Below are 21,424 nucleotides of genomic sequence, written 5' to 3' on the forward strand. Positions count from 1 at the left end.
CTGGCCAAAGAATATTGTTTAGCAAGAGATTATGAATGTCAGGATCCAAAGCATGAACACTGCTGAGCACATTTATGAGAGATTAGGAAAATATTGCGTTGGCCTTTTTTTACTTTTATTTTAATTAGGATAGAAACCCTTCGTAAAATATTCCTGCTTAGGAATGGTACAAATAATTTTAACAATTTTGACTAAAAGCACCAAAACTGAACTGAAATTGACTTGTATCCCTGGTACAATTCAAGGACTGGGGCTATTGACAAATGTGACACATGTTATGTAATGCAGCATAAGGAATGTGCATCAGAGCATTGCAATATGTGAGATAATTTTGAGATGACTTAAGTGTTTCAACATTATTACTTATACTGACTCTGAAATGTAGGCTCAGCTGGGTTAGACTGAAGGCAGACAACATTTTTGAAGACTCTTAATGCCTGTTTGGACAGATAGCCAGGACAGACACTGGGAACAGAAGAGCCGCCAAAAACTTGTGAACTGAGGATGTGGCAAGCTTTATTTTTTCAGAAGCATACATTTGACCATCTGTGTTCATTATCAGATCAAAATAGAGCTCCAGTAAGCCTCGGTTGTCTCTCTGTTCCAAGTGAGAGAGTTCAATCACACTACAAACACAGATCCTTCATGAATTATTACAGAAAACTCTTATATTGTCATCACAATACAGCACCATATAAACATCTTCAGATACTTGTAAGACAACCAGACTGAAACATATGTTGATATAAGTTTCAATATTATTTACATGGCAATCTTTATTCTTTATTATTTATCTTTAGTCTGTTTGGCTGATATAGAAAAAAATAAGTCAAATTGAATAGGTTATACTATTGATTTCATTGTACAGGAGTTTTTAAATTCTAATGATATACTGAAATCAATTAAATTTAAAAAGTAGAAACAGCAATTAGCTGTTATGTAATGGAATCCTCATATCTTGACACCTTAATAAATAAAGAAGTGAACTGAAGAAAGGGAGTGTCACTAACCCAACTGCTAATAAATTGCTACAAAAGAACACAGCATGTGTCTGATTGAGTAACTGAAATCTCTGTAATGTGTGCTGCGATGAAGAGAAAGCCTTTAAGAGTGGTACAATACTCACATCTGGGTCATCATATCTATTGTATATGACCATTTCTCTGAGCATTGCCACTGATGCTGGGGAATTAATTTATCTTCAAATGCCTGCCTTCTGAACTCAGAAAACACACAAAGAAGTGTGTTTTTTGGATATGTTTAGATATCAAGGCTTGCTCCTTTTCAACACTAATTCTTCACAACCTTCCAGAGGATTACCATAAGGAAATGCTCACCTTTTTAAGGATAATTGTTCTGCTCGAGCTGACACCTGTTCATTGTGTTATCAATCTGTCCAGGAGGCAGAGTGCTTATCTATTTGCTACAATAACTTTCAATTAATTACCTCTTTATTTATTTTTCCTGCTGAAATAACTGTTGTCAGTCTTACAACTCTTATCACCTTACTTGGCTTGATTGAGAGGTTATTCATACAAAAGAGAGGTAATTTGACCCTGGCATTTTCGAAATCTTAACCCCGTCACAGCAGTACAATTGACTTACAGCAGGAGCAAACCAATTCATGAAAGGATAAGCGTTTGGGGTTTACTAAAAGACAAACACACAAACAAAACACAATAGACACACATTTAATTACTGTAATTTCTGCGTATCTAATAAAAAACATTTTGAAAAGAAACAAGCCTGATTATATACTGTAGAATATCTAGATAAATGAAAACCTGTAACTATGTGATGCCAGTGATCTGCCAGGAGCAGCAAGCACATAGTAACACTGAAGGTGATTTGCTAGGACTCAAGGAATGCATTAATGCAGACACATTAATCTACCGCAACTAAATGCCCTTAAAGTGTGCTCTTCAACTGGTCTGTTTGAAAAGTTATAGGCATCTGGTAGTTGCTTTCTTTTTAAGAGATGTCCGTTAGAAGGCCTTTGTTGAGCTCTCATGGTCTCAGGTCTAAATGCTTAAATCACTAGCACTATTTCCCTAAAAGCCAATACAGTGGAATCTTCTCAATGACATACCAGCTTTACTTCATATTGTGGGGTAGCCTCTAAGAACTGAAGCTGGATTTATGCGCACTACCTAAACTGAGGCATTCACCTTCAATAATTCAGCAGAAAGGGAGGAGTGGGCATTTTGTGGCTGATCTTTCCTCATTCAGACCCCCGAGGCTTGAAACACCTTGGGAGGAGAGAATTATCACCTCTTTGATTATAAGCAGAACACTCCTTTTTAATCACTATGTAACAGCCTGAAATGGTTCTCCTTCTTCTCAAAGTTCATTACAACTGGGCTTGCAGTTTTTTTGGGGGGTCTTCACTAATCCAACACTTTTTTTTGTATGATGCTTGGGGTGAGTTTAAGGATTAAGAATCTAGAAACTAGCATGTTTCTGGTTCCCATACTCAAGTAACAACATTTTTTAAAACCAAATTCCAAAGTGCTTTATATATGGTTTTCAAGAACCACACGGCACAACCATTTACTGTTTCATTAGTAATGATCGCTTTTCCAATTTGCTATCCTGCCTGCAAAATTAACACCCCTTGCTGACTTGCATTCACTGAACCATAAGTGCCAGGCAATGAAAACAGCAAGACTCAACTGCAAGATCCAAAAGGTACTTTCCATTTTGAAACATTTAGTTTATTGGATTGTGTATGACAGTTCAGTTAATATGGCAGAATCAAATGTAGGTTAAAATAAATTAAAAACAGCCACTGTAAATAGTATTCTGGTGACATGAATATGTTGAAAGCGGCAAGGAGCTTGAGAATAACTGCTTTCACACGCCTCCAGGCTGTATCACATTAGTAGCTGATCATTTATGTCACAAGTGGCGCATAATAAGTACTAAATGTCTCCCAGTGTTAAAAGGAGCAATGTTTGCGCAGGTAATGTGAATAAATTACTAAAGGCATTAATCCATTAAAGCAGGAGTATGCAGAAACCCAAGACCAGCGATGCTTTTATTGTTTTTCATGTTTTCATCACATTCGTTTTTGAAAGCTTCCATCACAACACATGGGCACAGGGAAACACGGCACATGCTGAGTGTATAACTATACAGCCTCTTTACTTTGCTTCTCAACTTGTGGAGGAATCGGATTAACAGTACTCGACTCCTTCTTACAGGATAATGTCCTTTAAGCTTTCATCTGCTAGACACAAAGAGATCCATTTTCTAGGTAGTGGATAACACAGCTGTAGTAAAAGATTTCACTTTGGCTTTGCATTGCAGCAGAAGGACTCGGACAGGATCTCTGTTTGTGACTCACGGCCTCAGTCCACCCTAACCTGAACAATTCCTAAAGTGGCCATTAAAGATCCATTAATCAGCTCAACATACATGGGGGTGAGACATATCATTATGTCACTTCATAATACATACACAGTGGATTGCTACGATAATTATATAATCTACTCAAATTGTTTTCGCACTTAATTTCATGCTATTAATCAAGGCAATTAATCACTGTGGCTTGCTGAGAGTGACTGCTTTTTCCACCCGGAGTGAGTTTATCACCATTGATCGGTTGATTAGGTCTCTTGCACTTTTATTGTACACACTAACATTCCAATGCATAGTTCATGCAAAGACTGTAACAAGGTAGATAGCAGCTGGACTAGGACCGATCGGATAACACAGATGGTGGCCATTTTTGTTTTTTAAGTACAGTGATATTTAAATAATCTCAGGTGTGTGGTGGCTAAAAAAATAAAAAAATAAATAATGCAGCCCTGTTTTCATACACTAGGTGTCCTCCCTCTTCAGTCTAAGTTAATCTATGCTGTGCTGTGATTGCAGAGCAGTGCAGTGCTGTGCTCAGTGCTCAGTGCTCAGCCTCCCTCCTCACTTTCTGTTCGGGGGCCCATGCTGGCTGGGTGGGCTCTGATGCTCTGTCTCCCAGAATGATAAGCAGGAAAATACACCTTCAGTCCTCACTCTGTCTCCGATATTAGAGTATTCGATTAAAGGAGGCTAAACAAAGGCGAATACCTCACAGTGCTCAAAACACTGTCTTTCAGAGGCACACAAAGGCAAAAAAACCTAAAAACAATCATCACTGAAATAATGCACTCTAAGATGGCTGCTAAACCAAGTGTGTTTATTAGCAATTCCACTAGGCAGTATTCCTCAAGAGGCCAATAATCCTTAATGATATAAAACATAATAAGCGCTGTCACCGTGATGAAGGACCCTTCAGCTGAAACGCTGGAAACGAAATTTGGTATGGAAGCTGTCATTCGACATGGTGACATTCAATAAACCTTTATGTTAAGAAATCCAGGCTTTGAGCGCCCAATTCGGAAGTTGTATAATGCTATAAATTAGCTGTACATCAACTCGAAGCTTGTGATAACTGAAGAGAGCGGTGCCTTCCTCATCTCTCACAGGGAAATAGTGACGTATATGCGGAACAATACAAGATCAATGCTTTTCTGTCTTCCTCTGTTTAGGAGGTAAAGCACTTTGCCTGCTGTTTCTCAGTAGGGTATGAACCCACTACCAGCACCATTCACACGTCACATTGTTAGGAGCCACAATCAGATAGTAAGAGTTTATTTAGATTAAAAAAAATCTTCACAACATTTACACCGCCCTCCATATATATATATATATATATATATATATATATATATATATATATATATATATACACTCACCTAAAGGATTATTAGGAACACCATACTAATACTGTGTTTGACCCCCTTTCGCCTTCAGAACTGCCTTAATTCTACGTGGCATTGATTCAACAAGGTGCTGAAAGCATTCTTTAGAAATGTTGGCCCATATTGATAGGATAGCATCTTGCAGTTGATGGAGATTTGTGGGATGCACATCCAGGGCACGAAGCTCCCGTTCCACCACATCCCAAAGATGCTCTATTGGGTTGAGATCTGGTGACTGTGGGGGCCAGTTTAGTACAGTGAACTCATTATCATGTTCAAGAAACCAATTTGAAATGATTCGACCTTTGTGACATGGTGCATTATCCTGCTGGAAGTAGCCATCAGAGGATGGGTACATGGTGGTCATAAAGGGATGGACATGGTCAGAAACAATGCTCAGGTAGGCCGTGGCATTTAAACGATGCCCAATTGGCACTAAGGGGCCTAAAGTGTGCCAAGAAAACATCCCCCACACCATTACACCACCACCACCAGCCTGCACAGTGGTAACAAGGCATGATGGATCCATGTTCTCATTCTGTTTACGCCAAATTCTGACTCTACCATCTGAATGTCTCAACAGAAATCGAGACTCATCAGACCAGGCAACATTTTTACAGTCTTCAACTGTCCAATTTTGGTGAGCTTGTGCAAATTGTAGCCTCTTTTTCCTATTTGTAGTGGAGATGAGTGGTACCCAGTGGGGTCTTCTGCTGTTGTAGCCCATCCGCCTCAAGGTTGTACGTGTTGTGGCTTCACAAATGCTTTGCTGCATACCTCGGTTGTAACGAGTGGTTATTTCAGTCAAAGTTGCTCTTCTATCAGCTTGAATCAGTCGGCCCATTCTCCTCTGACCTCTAGCATCAACAAGGCATTTTCGCCCACAGGACTGCCGCATACTGGATGTTTTTCCCTTTTCACACCATTCTTTGTAAACCCTAGAAATGGTTGTGCGTGGAAATCCCAGTAACTGAGCAGATTGTGAAATACTCAGACCGGCCCGTCTGGCACCAACAACCATGCCACGCTCAAAATTGCTTAAATCACCTTTCTTTCCCATTCAGACATTCAGTTTGGAGTTCAGGAGATTGTCTTGACCAGGACCACACCCCTAAATGCATTGAAGCAACTGCCATGTGATTGGTTTGTTAGATAATTGCATTAATGAGAAATTGAACAGGTGTTCCTAATAATCCTTTAGGTGAGTGTATATATATATATATATATATATATATATATATATATATATATATATATATATATATAAATTATGAATGTATAGAATTGCCATTGAAAGCTGTAGTGTTCCTAACATTACATTTTTCAAATGACAATGGAAGTGAATCAAGTGTGTAAAGAAGTATTTAATTCTGTGGCTGCTGCATTAACGATCAAGTGGAGTAGGCATCTGAAAAGCTGCCCTAGCCGTGCAGTATTTCTGGGTCATGGCCCACCACCATCGGGTTGGGTTTCCCTTCCAGCTGACATCAATGACACAGATCTGTTCTCACTGGCCTTTGTTGTAAGCCTGAAAACACGTCCTGGGTATCGGTTACATTTTATTGGAAACTGGAGGCAAAAGGGTGAAAAAAGTTTGTGTCGGCTGCCTAGGAAATCCAAACCCCAGATTTCAACAGGGTTGTCAGTCACAGGAAAGGGCAGGCAGAACTAGAGCTTGGTGGAGGCTGAAACATACACACATGCACCTACCCACACACACACACATACCTTTACACATATACACATACACCACCTACATATATACAGATATACACCACACATGCACAATACCTACACACATACACACACTCGTATACAAATACACAAACACACACACATGCATAAAAATACCTACACACACATACACAAATACACTTCACACATACACAAACTGGAGATTGTATTCTTACTATCTGGGAGTGGACATATATAAAAATATAACATACACAGCTGTAGTATAGGGTATATCTCATACTCCATGTATATAACTGTCACGATCTCATGTTCATGCTTCTTGACACTGACTAAGCTACAAACCTGGATAACCCTGTATTTATTTATTCTTTCCCAAACCTGACTTTTACTAATTGTATACAGCTAAAAGTAGGTGTTGGACAACTGCATTTCTTAAAAAGAACCACCCTAAAAAACAGGGAAAGTCAGCCAATTAATAGACTGTCTGGCAGTGCAGTAGCAGGTTGGCAAGTGTTGCTTGGCTCTAGTAGCAAAACAAGCAGCACATTCACCTTGGGAGCAGACAAAACCAGCTCCATCTCCACTCACTGCCTTCAATACAAAGCAAATTATCTCTAGAATTAAACAATTTTCTGCTCTTGAATGAATGCCAGTCTCCTGAATTTTATTGAATCAAAACCATGGGCCACTAGTTTTAAATAAATAAAAAAACAATAAACAATAAAATGATAAGGTTACAGTGGACAGGGAAAAACAAACAAATGTCTAGTGTGACTTTGAAGAATGAGGAAATTAGACCCAGCTGACAGACATTAGGCCTTCCAACTGCAGTTTCCAAAACAGATCTGGAAGTTGGCACAAAAAACTGAAAAATTGAATTTCACTATTAAAGCTAGAGAAATATCGGGGCTGTCACAAAGTGAACCACAAGAAATATATTACATTTGTCTGAAATGTAGGTAACTCCCTCATACTTTGATTATATTGTCTTTAAGAATGTTTCTGTTTATAGGCTGAACACTGTTACATGTTACACTATATAAATTGGAAGTTTCTAATTTGAAGTCCTTTAGAAATGTCCAAAATTTCCTTTTAAACCACTGCAAGGTAACATTTTACAGTACACTGTAACTCTATGAAGCAGGTGTGGAGTGGAATGTGTGCAGCCTAAAATCAAGGTATAGATTATGGTGGGGAGAAACAATATGCTAGGAATAAGGAGAACAGAAAAACAAGTGGATGTCATTGGGCCGCAAACATTGCGGTAAGAACAGTACATCAAAATAATTGGAAAGATTTTGGAGAGGCCTTTATCAACAGTAGATCGACTCACGATTGTATTTGACATGAGGTAAATATATGGCGTAGGATAAAAGTGAGTGTGAAATAACAATGCAAATTCACAGGAAAACTCTGATGAAGGAGGCTAATAGAGAGGGTAATGGTACCATTGCCAAGGTTAAAATGTTGCGACTATTTTGGTCAGAAGCCAAAAGGCAGAGCTGTTGGAGCACCTAATGTTACTAATCTCCAAACAATACTCCCCGAGCTCTGTGACCGTTCACTCACAGCACAGTTAGTCAGTCTGATTTGATTTGACTTTATTTTGGCAGAGGGGTCTGTCAATATGAACATCTCTGCTTGAATTCATTTATGGAGCTCTCTCTCTCTCCCTTTTTGTTTTTTTAAACTTAATACTCTTGTTACCAAGACAATGACATGGTCAGCCCTGTTGCAGCCTCCACACTTTTAAAGATCTGTGATAGTGAGACTCAATGTCTGCTACAGACTGCAGTCAACCAGCAGAAGAGCAGCTGAAGGAGAACTGACTCCAATGGATTTGACATGGCTAAATTCCAGTCATACTCAAGGTTGAAGACTGTGTTTGAGGTGCAAGAGGACTGATTCAGCAAGCAGTGTATTATTTAATGCCCCTGAATGGTCACTAAAAGTCACTCCTATTCATCACTTTCACTGTAATATTTTAGCTATAATACAAGAAGAAACTAGGTGTTTATTAGGGGTTCAAAGAAATGAGTCCCTAGTTCTTGTGATAAAAGAGCATGCTACATTTCTCTAAGCAAACAGAAAGACAACTGTTCTCATTCTCTTTTTCTCTTCATAAAATGAGTTACAGGGAAATAATAAATAATCTCAAACATTTTCTGTTGCATTGCTTTTACTGCTACAAGCGGAACAAACATAAAAAAAAGAAAAAAGAAAAGAAAATGGTCTAGTGGGAGGGACTGAAGGAAACTGTACTGTACTTTTACATTTCAAACAATATTGATCTGAAACACCCGTTGTAAATTATTTGTATTTTTTTCTTGAGACAGACTGACAGAGAAAATGGATTCTGGTTGAAAAATGAAAATGGAAAAACAGGCAATAACATATAAACATTTTAATGGCTTCATCTGATGGTGAACAGCACAACATCTTCATCTCTCCCATCTTGCACAAAAGGGCAAATATCCATTAATGGCAGAAACGTTGGGAGTTTAATAGTCATCCACCACATTGAAACAATTGACGACCAGTGTAGTGTTTATTAAGCAGATAGGGTGTTAACCCTTTGTGTAGGGGCCTAAAAGAACAGCAAGCAGTCTGTTCTGGATACAAGTTATCTTAAAAAATGTTGGTTTCTGAGAGCTGCAGAAAACAGTTTTCCGGTCAGCCTCTGAGTTGGAAGTACATGTATTTACACTTCATTCTTAAGAGCTTAAGCTGATCTCGTCAATGATTAATGTCCGTAGAGAAAGATGATTGTCAAACGGACATACTGTCATGAAAGGATGTAAAACAGCGCTACTTAAATGCTGCACAAGATGTACTGCCCCACCTCTCTGTTCAGCGCTGTGAGGTCAATGGTTGTGAGGGTAGCAGGTGGACCTGTATCAGGGGAAATGGTCACTCACGTGTAGACTTTGAGGACGAAGTCTTTCTCCTCCTTGAGCTCGGCGATGGCCTGCAGAACGTCATTCATGCTCAGCACTGCGCAGCCATAGGGGCGGCGGTACTGCACGTGGGGCGGGCCCTTCTTGGAGTCGTTCAGCAGCATCCGCCCTGTGATGAACACAGAACCATTAGCTGATATTTTTTAGAATTATCTTTGTTATAAATACTAGCATCATGATGTCACCATAAAAAAGTCTCTTCAATTTGATTTTAATTGAATTTAAAGATTAATTTCACACACACAAATATATGCTTGCACGCACACGCATATGTACACACACACTCCAGGTCTCATTTACTACATCAGACAAACTGTCTACAGCATCACCTACACCACTCTGTCCTGGTCCTGGAGGGGGCCACAGGGCCACAGATTTTATAATAAACTTCAAATCCGAGTAATTTAAAGCTCAGATGGAATAAAAACAAGACCCTGTGGCTCTGCAGTGCCATGAGTGATGATCACTTATCTGCACAAGCAACTGGGGACAGAAACAACTATGCATAAGAGCCCTAATTTATCAAAGCGTAGATAGGTATTCAAATACAGACTGGAGTTAATCGAGTTACTTTCGCAGTGTACAAAAAAATAATTTTCATTACAAATGTAATTTTTGGTACAATTATACAGTGAGACACAGAGAAAGACAACACACTCATGCAAAACCTTTTAGAAGAGGAAACAAAAAACTGATTCAAACAGTTGTTCACGTTAAAACATGTTCTGCCAATGGTTTTCCTTTCTGAAGTAATAACCATGCAACAGAGAGCAGCTAAATTCAATTACATGTTGTTGGAACACAGATCAATTTATCAAACCAGGCAAGGAACATATACAGTGTCGTCTGGGAGACTTTATGAAACCCCAAGATGCACATATCACAAAAGAAAAACAACACATGAACAAACCTGGATGAGGGGGAAATGCCACAGATGGTCACCCTGAACACTAAACACATATTTATTCTGCAGGATGTCATACAATTACTTCCTCTTGTCACTGCAGACATGTAGACGTGTTGCCTCGTATTGCGATACCTTTAAGGATATTTCTCTGATTAACGTGTACATTGAAAATGGGTATGAAGAAGAATCCCCCAAGTGCAAAGAACTCCTCTACAGCTTTGCAATCATTTTGAGCAATAAAAGGAAGCCCTCTCTCTGTGTGACGCATGCTTTAAAGGAGACGCTTTCCTACAGAGCCCTGATTGCACCATCATTTTCTATGGTGGTTAATTGATTACAAAAAGGGATAAATCAATGCCCTGCCAAAGAGTGGCTACATTAGGCTTCTTATGAAAGTGTGTGGTGTGCATTTTCATGGTTTCTACTGGTGATGGAACATAAAAAGTCTGTTCCATTTTCAGGACATAGGAACACTGTGATGTTGTTTAGTATAAAGTCAAACATACATTCCTGAACCTTCATGTATTCCTTCAGTATTTATTTAAAGTAATAACACAAGACCACTTAAGGGATAAGAATGAATTGCAGTGCAGTGCAATCCAATCCAATTGGAATGGAAGTCATGCAATTGTGGGTAAAAAAAATAAATAATAAATAAATATTTCAGCATTGTTAAAATACAGACAGTTATAGGAATGTCATTTACATTCTATTGTATGTTTGTTAAATATCTATACTATTGGAGGTTTTTCAAGATAATCGATTCAAGATGTCTTTACAAGAGATTGACAGGTTACCTGTTCTGATGACATGAGAAACTATATAGAGGTCCCTTTTCATGTCCTTGTTGCTGAGGTCCTATGACACACAAAAAAAACATTTTTATTCAAATGTTGGACAGCATCACCAATGTCATTCAATTACTGGTTTAAAGTTGTGTTAAGATTAACTTCATTGTCATTTCATGCAGAATAAAATAAAATATGATGCTCACGTCGTAAAAACAAAATCTGATTGTAAATTTGAGGCCAAAGTATTAATAATTAAAATGATATAATTATAATTAGTATTATAATTTATAAAATTATTAGTTGTTATGTTAAGATGAGTTACCGTGAAGAGAGCACACAGACGATCAACCTTCTCAGGATTTTTGGGTCCCCCATTCTTGTTCAGTCTCACCATGAACTTCTCACTGTGGAGCCGAAACACAAATTTAATTATCTCTGTTAGATGTCTCATGACATCAGCAGCAACAGTAAGTATACAACTCACAACACAAAATATAATTAACACTGACATTTACTTTCACATGTACAGTCCCAATATTGTATGTAAATGTACCAAAACATGCAGCTTCAATGGAATTACACTACAGTGCCATAGAGAAAGGGAATACATATAGAAACCACTGAAATAATATACTTTCATATTAATTGTGTTGAAAGCAAAATACAAGAGGAAATATTTTGTTTTAAAACCTATAGCTAATCCATTAGAATACATAGCTGTCAAAACATAAATACACATTAAGTTATGTTTACACAATGTATCATTGAGGACCACCAAAAGTGTTGTACTACAGAAGTATTTGTCACATATAATAGGTAGGCCAAAAGGAAAAGACAGAAAGGAATATCTAGTGGGGAAGTGACCTTCTTTCTTCAGAATATCTCAAGATGGAAAAACCTAAAACTTCAGATCACTTCTGTGCATGGGGGAGAGCAGCAGATGAAGCAAAAATAGCACACCGGGTTTATGTCACACTTCTCAAGGGGGCAATTGCAGAACGGGACTTGCATGTGGAAAGCAATTAAGACTTTTCAGGGGCTCAATTAGGGAGAAGCTGTCTGCCTTGCTAACGGATTAGGTTTGGGGTGTCAGTTATTGGCTACCCTCATCTCTGTGTCACGGAGCAGCTGTCCCATGAAGCGGTTAGGAAGGTGCTGGACTGAGCCGAGTGTCAGTGCGTGTTGGTGCGCTGCCCGTCTTGTCACCATGAGAGTGCGACACCATTCGGGGGTCCCCAGTGGGGAGTGGAGAGAGCATGCCGGCCCTAGTCATTAGAAATCCTGACAGAAGTTCTGCTTAAATAAAGCAAGCTGGATTCCGTTTGGATTAACGAGATCTAATTAGGAAGACACAAAAGGGAGACGGCTGGCAGCGGAGGAGGGGAGGTGGGTGCCAGTTCCTCCCACACAGCAATCAAAGACAATCTGGATGTATTAAGGTAAGCACTGGCACAGTCCCATCCATGAAAACCTTAATCAGGTTTTATAATGTACTGCCAATTACAATCTCACCTTACTGGCGGGAGGCGGGGGCATTGAGAGGAGCGTGAGAAGCCCACCTGTGCGAAGACAATGTTCTTGTCACCTTTGTCTGGCTATCTGTCATGCAGATCTGCACTATTTTACACCAGAGATTTCAGCTTTGCCGGATTTAACCGTGTGTCAGCCTACAAGGTAGTACAGGGCTTTCTTCACAACAGTTCTGTATCAGGCAGCATCAATGGCCTGACGGACCAAAAGGCAAGTCATCTCTCTGCCTCTCATGTCTCTTCACTGCATTTCAAGACTGACTCAGACTATCCTGTCTTTTCCTGCTTCCCCTAACACAATCTAGTTACCGGCTGTGTCATTCACATGGAGGGACTGAATACTAGCATACTCTGCTAGAGCTCAAAGCAACATTATTATTGTACTGGAAGTGTCTGGGAATTAAGACATTATTAGGACAGTCAGGACCATACTTTTGATGATTTAACCACCATGGCAGTTGCAACTCATTTTAATTCTCAGTTATAGTCTAAGATCCACAGTGCCTGGGGATGGTTTCTCGTGAAAGGAAAATGAAAGAAGAAGTCAATAATGTAAATATCCTAGATGTATTAATTGTAGGTTTATGCTTAAAACACCAGATCTACCAGATTAATGTGAGAGGAATTGCTTTTGCCCCAGCTAAGAAGAGTGAAAGCAGTGACTGAAAAAGAGGGGGTAATATCTTTCCTTTTGTATATATTGATCTGTCCTTATAGGAGGAAGAACCAGCAGAGAACAGATGATTATCTGGGCCGGACTGGGAGGAGGAGGGTGCTCAGATCAGATCAGGAGTGGGTCAGTAGCACTGACTTCCACTCTGCTACAATCAGCGCTAATGGAATCGGTCAACAGGAAATCTGAGACAATCAGCAGATTTCAGGAAATGAAGACATATCAAAGTGACCTGTCAAGGAAGTTATGTAATACACCAATGAAAATGCAGTGATGGGTCTAGACTTGAGACTGCCACTACACTTTAGTTTAAGTCTATATACTAAACCAGTGGTTCTGAGACCTGGTCCTGAGAGCCACTGTCCTGCTGGCTTGTGGTCTGACTGAGATCTCGGGTACTTCCTTGAAACCATAATTAAATTAATTATTTGCTTAATTTGTTTAGATAACAAAATGATTGAAAATATAAGTGCCTTACATCATTTTATATTTATCCATCTGTATAGAAATATGAAAAAGCTCTGATTAGCAAGAAATGTGTAGGGGGAAACATATTTTGAAAGAGGACTAGTTTGTAGATCAGTGGTCTCTAACCCTCATCCCCAATTCTGTTAGTTTTATACGTACATTTAAATCACCAAATTCTAAAGAATGGCAACACATTCTATTTATGGAGCAATCTGAAAAAAAGTCAAGTTTAATTAAGGGAAATCATGTCCTCGAAGGCTCCGTTTGTTTCAAATAATCTTTAAATGATTTAATTTACTAGAACACCTGCTAAACAGATTAAAATTAAGTGTTTTAAGGATTGGGTCTGGAGACCCCTACTGAGTACAACCAAACATGGGGGAAATTAGATTTAAAAATTGTGGCATGATACAGTATCCCACAGGAAAACATAGAAAATTATTATAATACACTGTATCATAAAAATATATAATTTCCTACTAAACACACTTAAATTAAATGTAAGAAGTTATTAAAGCTAACTGAAATGAAAATAAAAACAGGCCCTGTAGCAGATTCTTTATTTTACCATTTTGGCTTCCATACACTGTTTCACCTTGCTTGACTATATTTGTCATTTACATGACACTTTTTTATGTCTGTTTAGCTTTACAAACGCAAATGCTATAAAACAGTCAGCTCACTTCCTACTCTACCATGTGACCCAGTCCTGGAGGCGAGCACAAGGGAACACGGCAACATCTAGAAGAGTGACAAATTGGAGGCCTGTAACTTCTGACACTTTAATATTCGCATTATCTATTTATGACTGCATAAACTGTACTGAAACTGCATAAACAAACTGTCCAATAACGTACCCTAGATTGAATATACTGAAAGTAATAAAGTCAAGAGGAAGAAAGATATGTTTCTAATGTATCTTCATGTTTTAACGTACACACGACGGTCTTGGCTGAAGATTTACGGTATTAATTCCATTGTGTTGACAGAAAGAGCCACTGCCCATATTCTAGCCTTCCTCCCCAGCTCTCCTGTGGATCTGTCACTTTGTTTCTGTTAGACAGTGCGGCCCTCCTGCCTGCGTCGGTGTGTGCTGCTGCTGGAGGGCCTGTGGCCGCACTGTCACCCTGAAGAGAGGCTAACTTGTTTGGATGTGGGGCGTGCTGCATCCACGAGACACCAGCTGAGCTGCGGGGGAACAGCACCTGAAGACTCTCTGGCTTCCTGAAATCCAACATTGAGCAGAGCTCGGGCCCTCATAACCAGCGGCCAGACATGCCTGACTGAGAGCTCCTGCTCTGTCTTGGATTGGATGCAACACTTGGTTCAAAAATGTGGTGATGCCCCCGCCCCAGTCTATGTGATAAGCAGTGAGTAGATTATTGATGATAATAATAAGCATCATCATCATTGTAGGGGTAGTAGTAGCCATAATAATAGCAGTAGTATTTTATTAATACATATAAAGTTTTATCATTATTATTACAAGTGCAAAGGCAGTGTCATACCAGTTGTTAAGGTCTGAAGCCACTGCTGAGGTTCGAACTCTATTCCACATTGTTGATCCTTGCAGGGCATTTTCACCACTGGCATGTGGGTTACTGAGAAACAGTGAATTTGGGCTGAGACAGCTCACCACCCCCCAGAATCCCCACTGTGCCTGGCGCTCAGCTCCCGTCTCCTGGACTCAGTTGCTTGCAGCATAGATTAAGATCACAAGCTTAGAAATGCATACTAAAACCAACAGAGCAATTTAACATCAAACGGACGATCAGAAGATTTCCTTCAAGATTGCCAGACAGCAAAAAAGGGGACGCTCTGGCACTTGAGACTGAATCTAAAACAATTACAAGTCAAGAAGCAGAGGAATCGCAAGGAAGGGCCTAGAAAAGCAGCACTGCAATTTGGAAGCATTTTCTGCCTAAGGACCAGGGCAGAACAAAAGAGTAATCTCCATCTCTGTTATGTTACAGTTTTGAAAATTGTGTCAGAGGGTGAAGGCAGAAGAAAGGCTATCCTAGTACACTGCTCTACTGTTGTGAGGCTGCAGGCTGGGAGTCTATCACTCTCTGGTCCCGGGTGCTGTCTTCCCCACTGCTGATTCATGCCTATACCTCAGGGCATCTTAGGAGTGACAGTGAACAGGAGAAATTAGGCCTTTCAAACTAGGAATTGCAGTCACCCCATGTTCTGGCAAATGCATGTCAAGGATTGAATCAAAATAAGGTTTTTGAATTTATCATGGTATATAAAAGCTCAGATTCAGCATAGCAACCACAGCAAATTGCAGAATTTCAAATGGATTGCAAACCAAATATCACTTATGAAAAAGTATGCTAAACAATATGACTGTTTTATATTCCAACCATAGTTAGAAATACTTATTAATGTGCTGTCTCTCGAAGCACTAATGATCTCTTCCACTATCTTTTTCCAACTCACTTCTGACTTCCAGTCACTAAATTGTACCACGTTCATATTCGAATGGTTTATATCGCAAATGGTTTACATATGTCTATGTAAGTGGAATATGTGGAAAAAGTATGTTGTTCACATTGTTAGCATGAAAGCTATTGCATAGCCTTGTGGCATTTGAAGTTCCTTATTCATTCACGAAACCAGACACATTTGCATTCCATTTTTCTGCAGGTGTCTCAATAGAAGAGTAAGTTCATTACATTACTATTGCTTCAGAATTGCTTTTGAAAGGACTGGACTAAACCTTTGATATGCCGAGTTAAATATAACCAGTGTTCTCATGTGATCTGAAGCAACACGTGAGGCTGCATTCAGGGCGAACATGCTTCAATGCAACACAATACTTATCTACATAGCTTGAAAACAGTAACACATATTAACTCTGCTCTCCAACTTTAACTTGAAAAACATCAGATACCCAGCTATCCAACCGCCCCCCCCCCCTATATATTTAATAGACTTTGCTTTTGATTTTGTTTTTCAACATAATACTGTAAATAATAAAACAAATGAAAATGTCATGGACAAAAATGATGGCACCCTCAACCTAATATTTTGTTGCACAACCTTTAGAGGCAATCACTGCAATCAAATGTTTTCTGTAGGTCTCAATGACACTTCTGCACCTGCTCCAGCTGTCTCAGGATTGATGGGTGCCTTCTCCAGACTGCAAATTTCAGCTCTTTCAATTGAATAGATTCAGAGCAGGAGTCATAGAAGGCCATTTCAGAACAGTCCAATGTTTTGTTCTTATCCATTCTTGTGTGCTTTTAGCAGTGTGGTTTGGGTCATTATCTTGTTGGAGGACCCATGACCTGCGTTTGAGACAGAGCTTTCTGACACCAGGTAGTACGTTTCGCTCCAGAATGCCTTGATAGTCTTGAGATTTCATTGTGCCCTGCACAGATTCAAGGCACCCTGTGCCAGGCGCAGCAAAGCAGCCCCAAAACATAACCGAGCCTCCTCCATGTTTCACTGTAGGTATGGTGTTCTTTTCTCTGAAAGCTTCATTTTTTCATCTGCGATCATAGAGCTGATGTGACTTGCCAAAAAGCTCCAGTTTTGACTCATCTGTCCAAAGGACTTTCACCCAGAAGGATTGTGGGTTGTCAATATGCATTTTAGCAAATTCTAGTCTGGCTTTTTTATGTTTTTCTTTTAAAAGTGGAGTCCTCCTGGGTCTTCTTGCATGAAGGCAACTTTCGCTCAAAAAGCAATGGATGGTGCGATCAGAAACTGACGTACCTTCACCTTGGAGTTCAGCTTGCATCTCTTTGGCAGTTATCCTTGGTTCTTTTTCTGCCATTCACACTATCCTCCTGTTCAATCTGGGGTCAATTTTCCTCTTGTGGTCGCGTCCAGGGAGGTTGGCTGCAGTTCCATGGACCTTGAACTTCTTAATAATATTTGCAACTGTTGTCACAGGAACATCAAGCTGCTTGGAGATGGTCTTGTAGCCTTTACCTTTACCATGCTTGTCTATTATTTTCTTTTTGATCTCCTCAGACAACTCTCTCCTTTGCTTTCACTGGTCCATGTTCAGTGTGGTGCACACAATGATACCAAATGGCACAGTGACTACAATCCTCCATTTAAATAGGCTGAATGACTGATTACAAGTTTGGAGACGTGTGATAATAATTCAAGAAACTAATTAGTTTGGAATATCAATATATTCCAATTATTTATTATCTTTTCTAAGGGGTACCAACAAATGTGTCCAGGCCATTTTAGAATATCTTTGTAGAATGAGCCATAATTCATCTCTTTTCACAGCTTCTTTGCTTTATTCTATAACATACCAAAGGTATGTAAGTATACATGATGCAACAGCTTTTAATTTAATCACTTTTCAGGAGGAATGAAGCATTATTTCAATGAGCCGTAAGGGTACCAACACATTTGAGCATGTCTGTGTGTGTGTGTGTATATATATATATATATATATATATACACTGTAAATATATTATCACAAACTATTGATTGTACCATTTAATATCCGAGCAAACGCTATTGCCACATGGCAGTTACTACTTTTTATTTAATCTTGGTTCAGCAGGGATATTGCTTACCAGGACTAAAAGCTCAGAAAATGTCTTGAGGGTAAGAGTTTTAATATTAGCACTGAAAAGTCACTGAACAGATGAAAGAAACCTGAACAGGTAGGGCACCGACCATAGATTTTAACTCAAATAAAAACACACGACAGGACAAACATCCTGTGAAAATGATGAAAGCAGTTTGAGATGTCCAATGCATATCCTTCATCTTGACAAACGCATTTTTCAAAATAAACCACAAATCCTGCCAAACAAAGCAGGTCCAACATTCTGGAGCCGCAAATGTGGAAACATCATGACTCACCCAACTAATTTGAGTCCACCTCCACATTCACTCAGTCGTTCGTGCAACACTAATAAGATTCATCCCCTTCCGTAAGAGAGAAAAGAACTGCATACTTCATGTGTTGAAGCAAATTAGTTTGTGAGCCTGTCAAAGACACCAAGCAGCAGCACTGTTGTGAGTTCAAGGCTGGGCCTCAGCAGTACGGTCTCTGGAGAGCTTTCCTCCAGCAGTGTCTCAGCATCTCAGGTTGTCTTGTGCCAGTTTGAGAAAGGGGACATATGCTTATCTCATTCTCACCAATTGGTAGAAAACTGGATTATTTTTTCTCCCCGTAGCTTTCCCAAGCTTTGTACATTGCAAGTCTCATGGTCTCTTATACACCTGCTAAAAGTATGTAATAGAAGATTAATCTGTGGCAGTTTACATCAAACTGCAGCGGCTTGGATGTTAATGGACATGCAAATGTAAAATGGCCGTCCACTTGGGTTTACACTGCAGGACTGTGTGTGTCTTGGTGGGATGTAAAGCAGTTTGTGAAACAGGGCACGTCTTCTGGAGCGGCAGCCACTTCCCTGCTACCACCTCTTGGCTCAACAACAGTGTTACCTCCCTCTGTGTTATGGTATATAAAAAGACCTGGCAGTACATTTCCACAGTGGTTTTTTAATGAGAGAATAATAGCTTGCAAAGAGCAAAGGTACAAAAAAAACTACTGGACATCCTTAGTGCACACAGAATGAAGCAGGTGTTTTGTTTTAGCATTTGTAATTAAAGAAAGTCTACAGATTAATTACTTTCATAAATCCATTAGCATGGCAGTGTTTTAAAGGAAGTTAATACAAAATGGGACATGCTGATTAATACTCTTTTTATTTTTACTACTATCAACTTTATGGTAATGTAGATTATGTCCATTTAAAAGGATGTTTTTTTCAGTACACCAGCTACACCACCTTTTTCATTCACTTTTAAAAAAGTATTTCTATCATGGGAATTGGTATTGTATGTCTACATGGAACTATTTCATTTTTTCCACATTTAAAAGTTTGCATTCTCCATGAGTACAGACATATGGATAAGCCGGACTAGAAGCAACTGATTGCCTGCAGTTTAGTCTGTGCCAACAGGGAGCGGTGCTTGACAGCAGTGCAGTGAAAGAAGTCTGCCAGCTGGGAAGGAGAAAATAGAAACAGAAGTTGCCTTCACTGAGGCAGTGCTTCATGTGTTTTAAAGGCCTTCACAATACAAAAAATGGCCCTAACCCAGAGAAATCCACAACTGCTTGGTTTTTGATGTTTTGTTTACTGCCACAGTCCTACTACTACAGAGACATTATTTTTCTTTTTGGTGTCCAAAGGGGTTCAAGAAATCAAATACTGGAACTGAACTCATACTGCACTGCCTGCCAGAGTATAGTTAGAAGACTGTGGCATCAGGGAGGTGGAAGCAGTGGGGCAGCTGGCTGATCTGGAAGGATCTAGTTTTCAAAGGATATTTTTGAGGAGCAAACTCTGCGTTCAGAAATATACTGCAAAACGAGGGTGGTGCTGAAGGACAGCTCCCAGCACCACCTCAGCCTTCCTATTCAGCCATTAACTCGGGACTTCAGCCTCATGAATTATGAAGCAGCCCCTCTGGTTAGAAGCCAGAAAGCAGTTAAACAGTGGGTTTACTACAAAGCTTTGTAAGGCTGTGGGGCTTCATGTTACTATAGCAACCCAATTATCTGGAGGGGAAAAAACTAAAATAATAATAAACAAATAAATAAACCAATGAAATCAAACTATGAAAGATACAAAACGATGTTCTCCCACACAAGGAACAGAGAAAAATACTATTAGATGCATTTGGTTAAAGGAATAGTCTCCATTATCTGTGATCTTTGTGATGTTTCATTTCTTAATGGTATCTTATTATGTGCAATCAGCATGTTTTTTTTATTTTGTTTAGTTGTCTGTCTCTGCTAACTATTTTTTTGGGCCATGATATTCACATCTGCAGGAGCTGTTTCTGAGCAGGCTTGTAAAAGTGTTTTTTTTAATAAGCGTGCAGAGGAAGTAAATCAGCAATGTAAAATTCTCTGAAACTCCCCAGAGGAATATTGGGCATTTGCTTGTATGCGTCATTGTTATTCTTCCCCAGGTTTTCACAGTTCCTTGCGTTTCATCTGGAAGATCTTTTTGCATTGGATTTTAGTTAGACTTAGATTAACTGCAAGAACTACAACCTCAACCTACTCCTTTACATAATGAGAATATCCTTAGACATTACATTTTTTTACTTTTTCAATACTGATAACTTAAAATACACAAAACATTTAAGCATCACAGAGAACCAAGCTTAACTGCAAATGACATCAAACACAAACTGAAATATTATGGCTGTCTCATGTACTGGAAAATAGCTTCAAGTAACTTGTACATTATGATTATACACTGGCATTAGCAATTGCAGTGTTGTACATAACATCACCACAAAGCAGGGAGTTATATTGAATCAAAAATCTTTCATTTTACATTTTTATAACCTGAGGGATACTTCGACAAGAAATGGGTTTGTGGCTTTGGTATAATTGCTAATACTGATGGATAGAAAAGGTCAGTCAAATAAAACCAAAACAGAAAAAAATGCCAGCTATGATTCTTTGTACATTTATATTGGTACACATTTTAACTTGAGCAAAGCCCATTAGGGTGACTGTTGCCTACTGAAGGCCATTTTTGTAACAAAAGGGGTTGTTATGGAAACTACTGAGCAACCACAAACACTCACAGGAAGTAAGTATGGAGCGTAGCCCAGAGCTTTGTAAACAGCTGTGACACTGTGTCCAAACTGCAC

The 21,424-nt window shown here is 39.2% G+C and overlaps 1 protein-coding gene across 1 annotated transcript in view; it reads right to left on the bottom strand.

Moving 5' to 3' along the window:
- The window catches only part of dock3 (dedicator of cytokinesis 3), a 326,247-nt gene that overhangs the window by 68,881 nt on the left and 235,942 nt on the right, over window positions 1-21,424 (bottom strand). Inside the window, exons 10-12 of the mRNA XM_066698297.1 lie at window positions 11,415-11,496; window positions 11,099-11,159; window positions 9,356-9,503 (exon numbers count right to left, since the gene is read on the bottom strand). Coding sequence (XP_066554394.1) covers window positions 9,356-9,503; window positions 11,099-11,159; window positions 11,415-11,496 — 291 coding nt within the window. The remainder of the gene's footprint in view (window positions 1-9,355; window positions 9,504-11,098; window positions 11,160-11,414; window positions 11,497-21,424) is intronic.

The sequence above is a fragment of the Amia ocellicauda genome, chromosome 3 (genome assembly GCF_036373705.1).
Source record: "Amia ocellicauda isolate fAmiCal2 chromosome 3, fAmiCal2.hap1, whole genome shotgun sequence".
Lineage (NCBI taxonomy): Eukaryota > Metazoa > Chordata > Actinopteri > Amiiformes > Amiidae > Amia > Amia ocellicauda.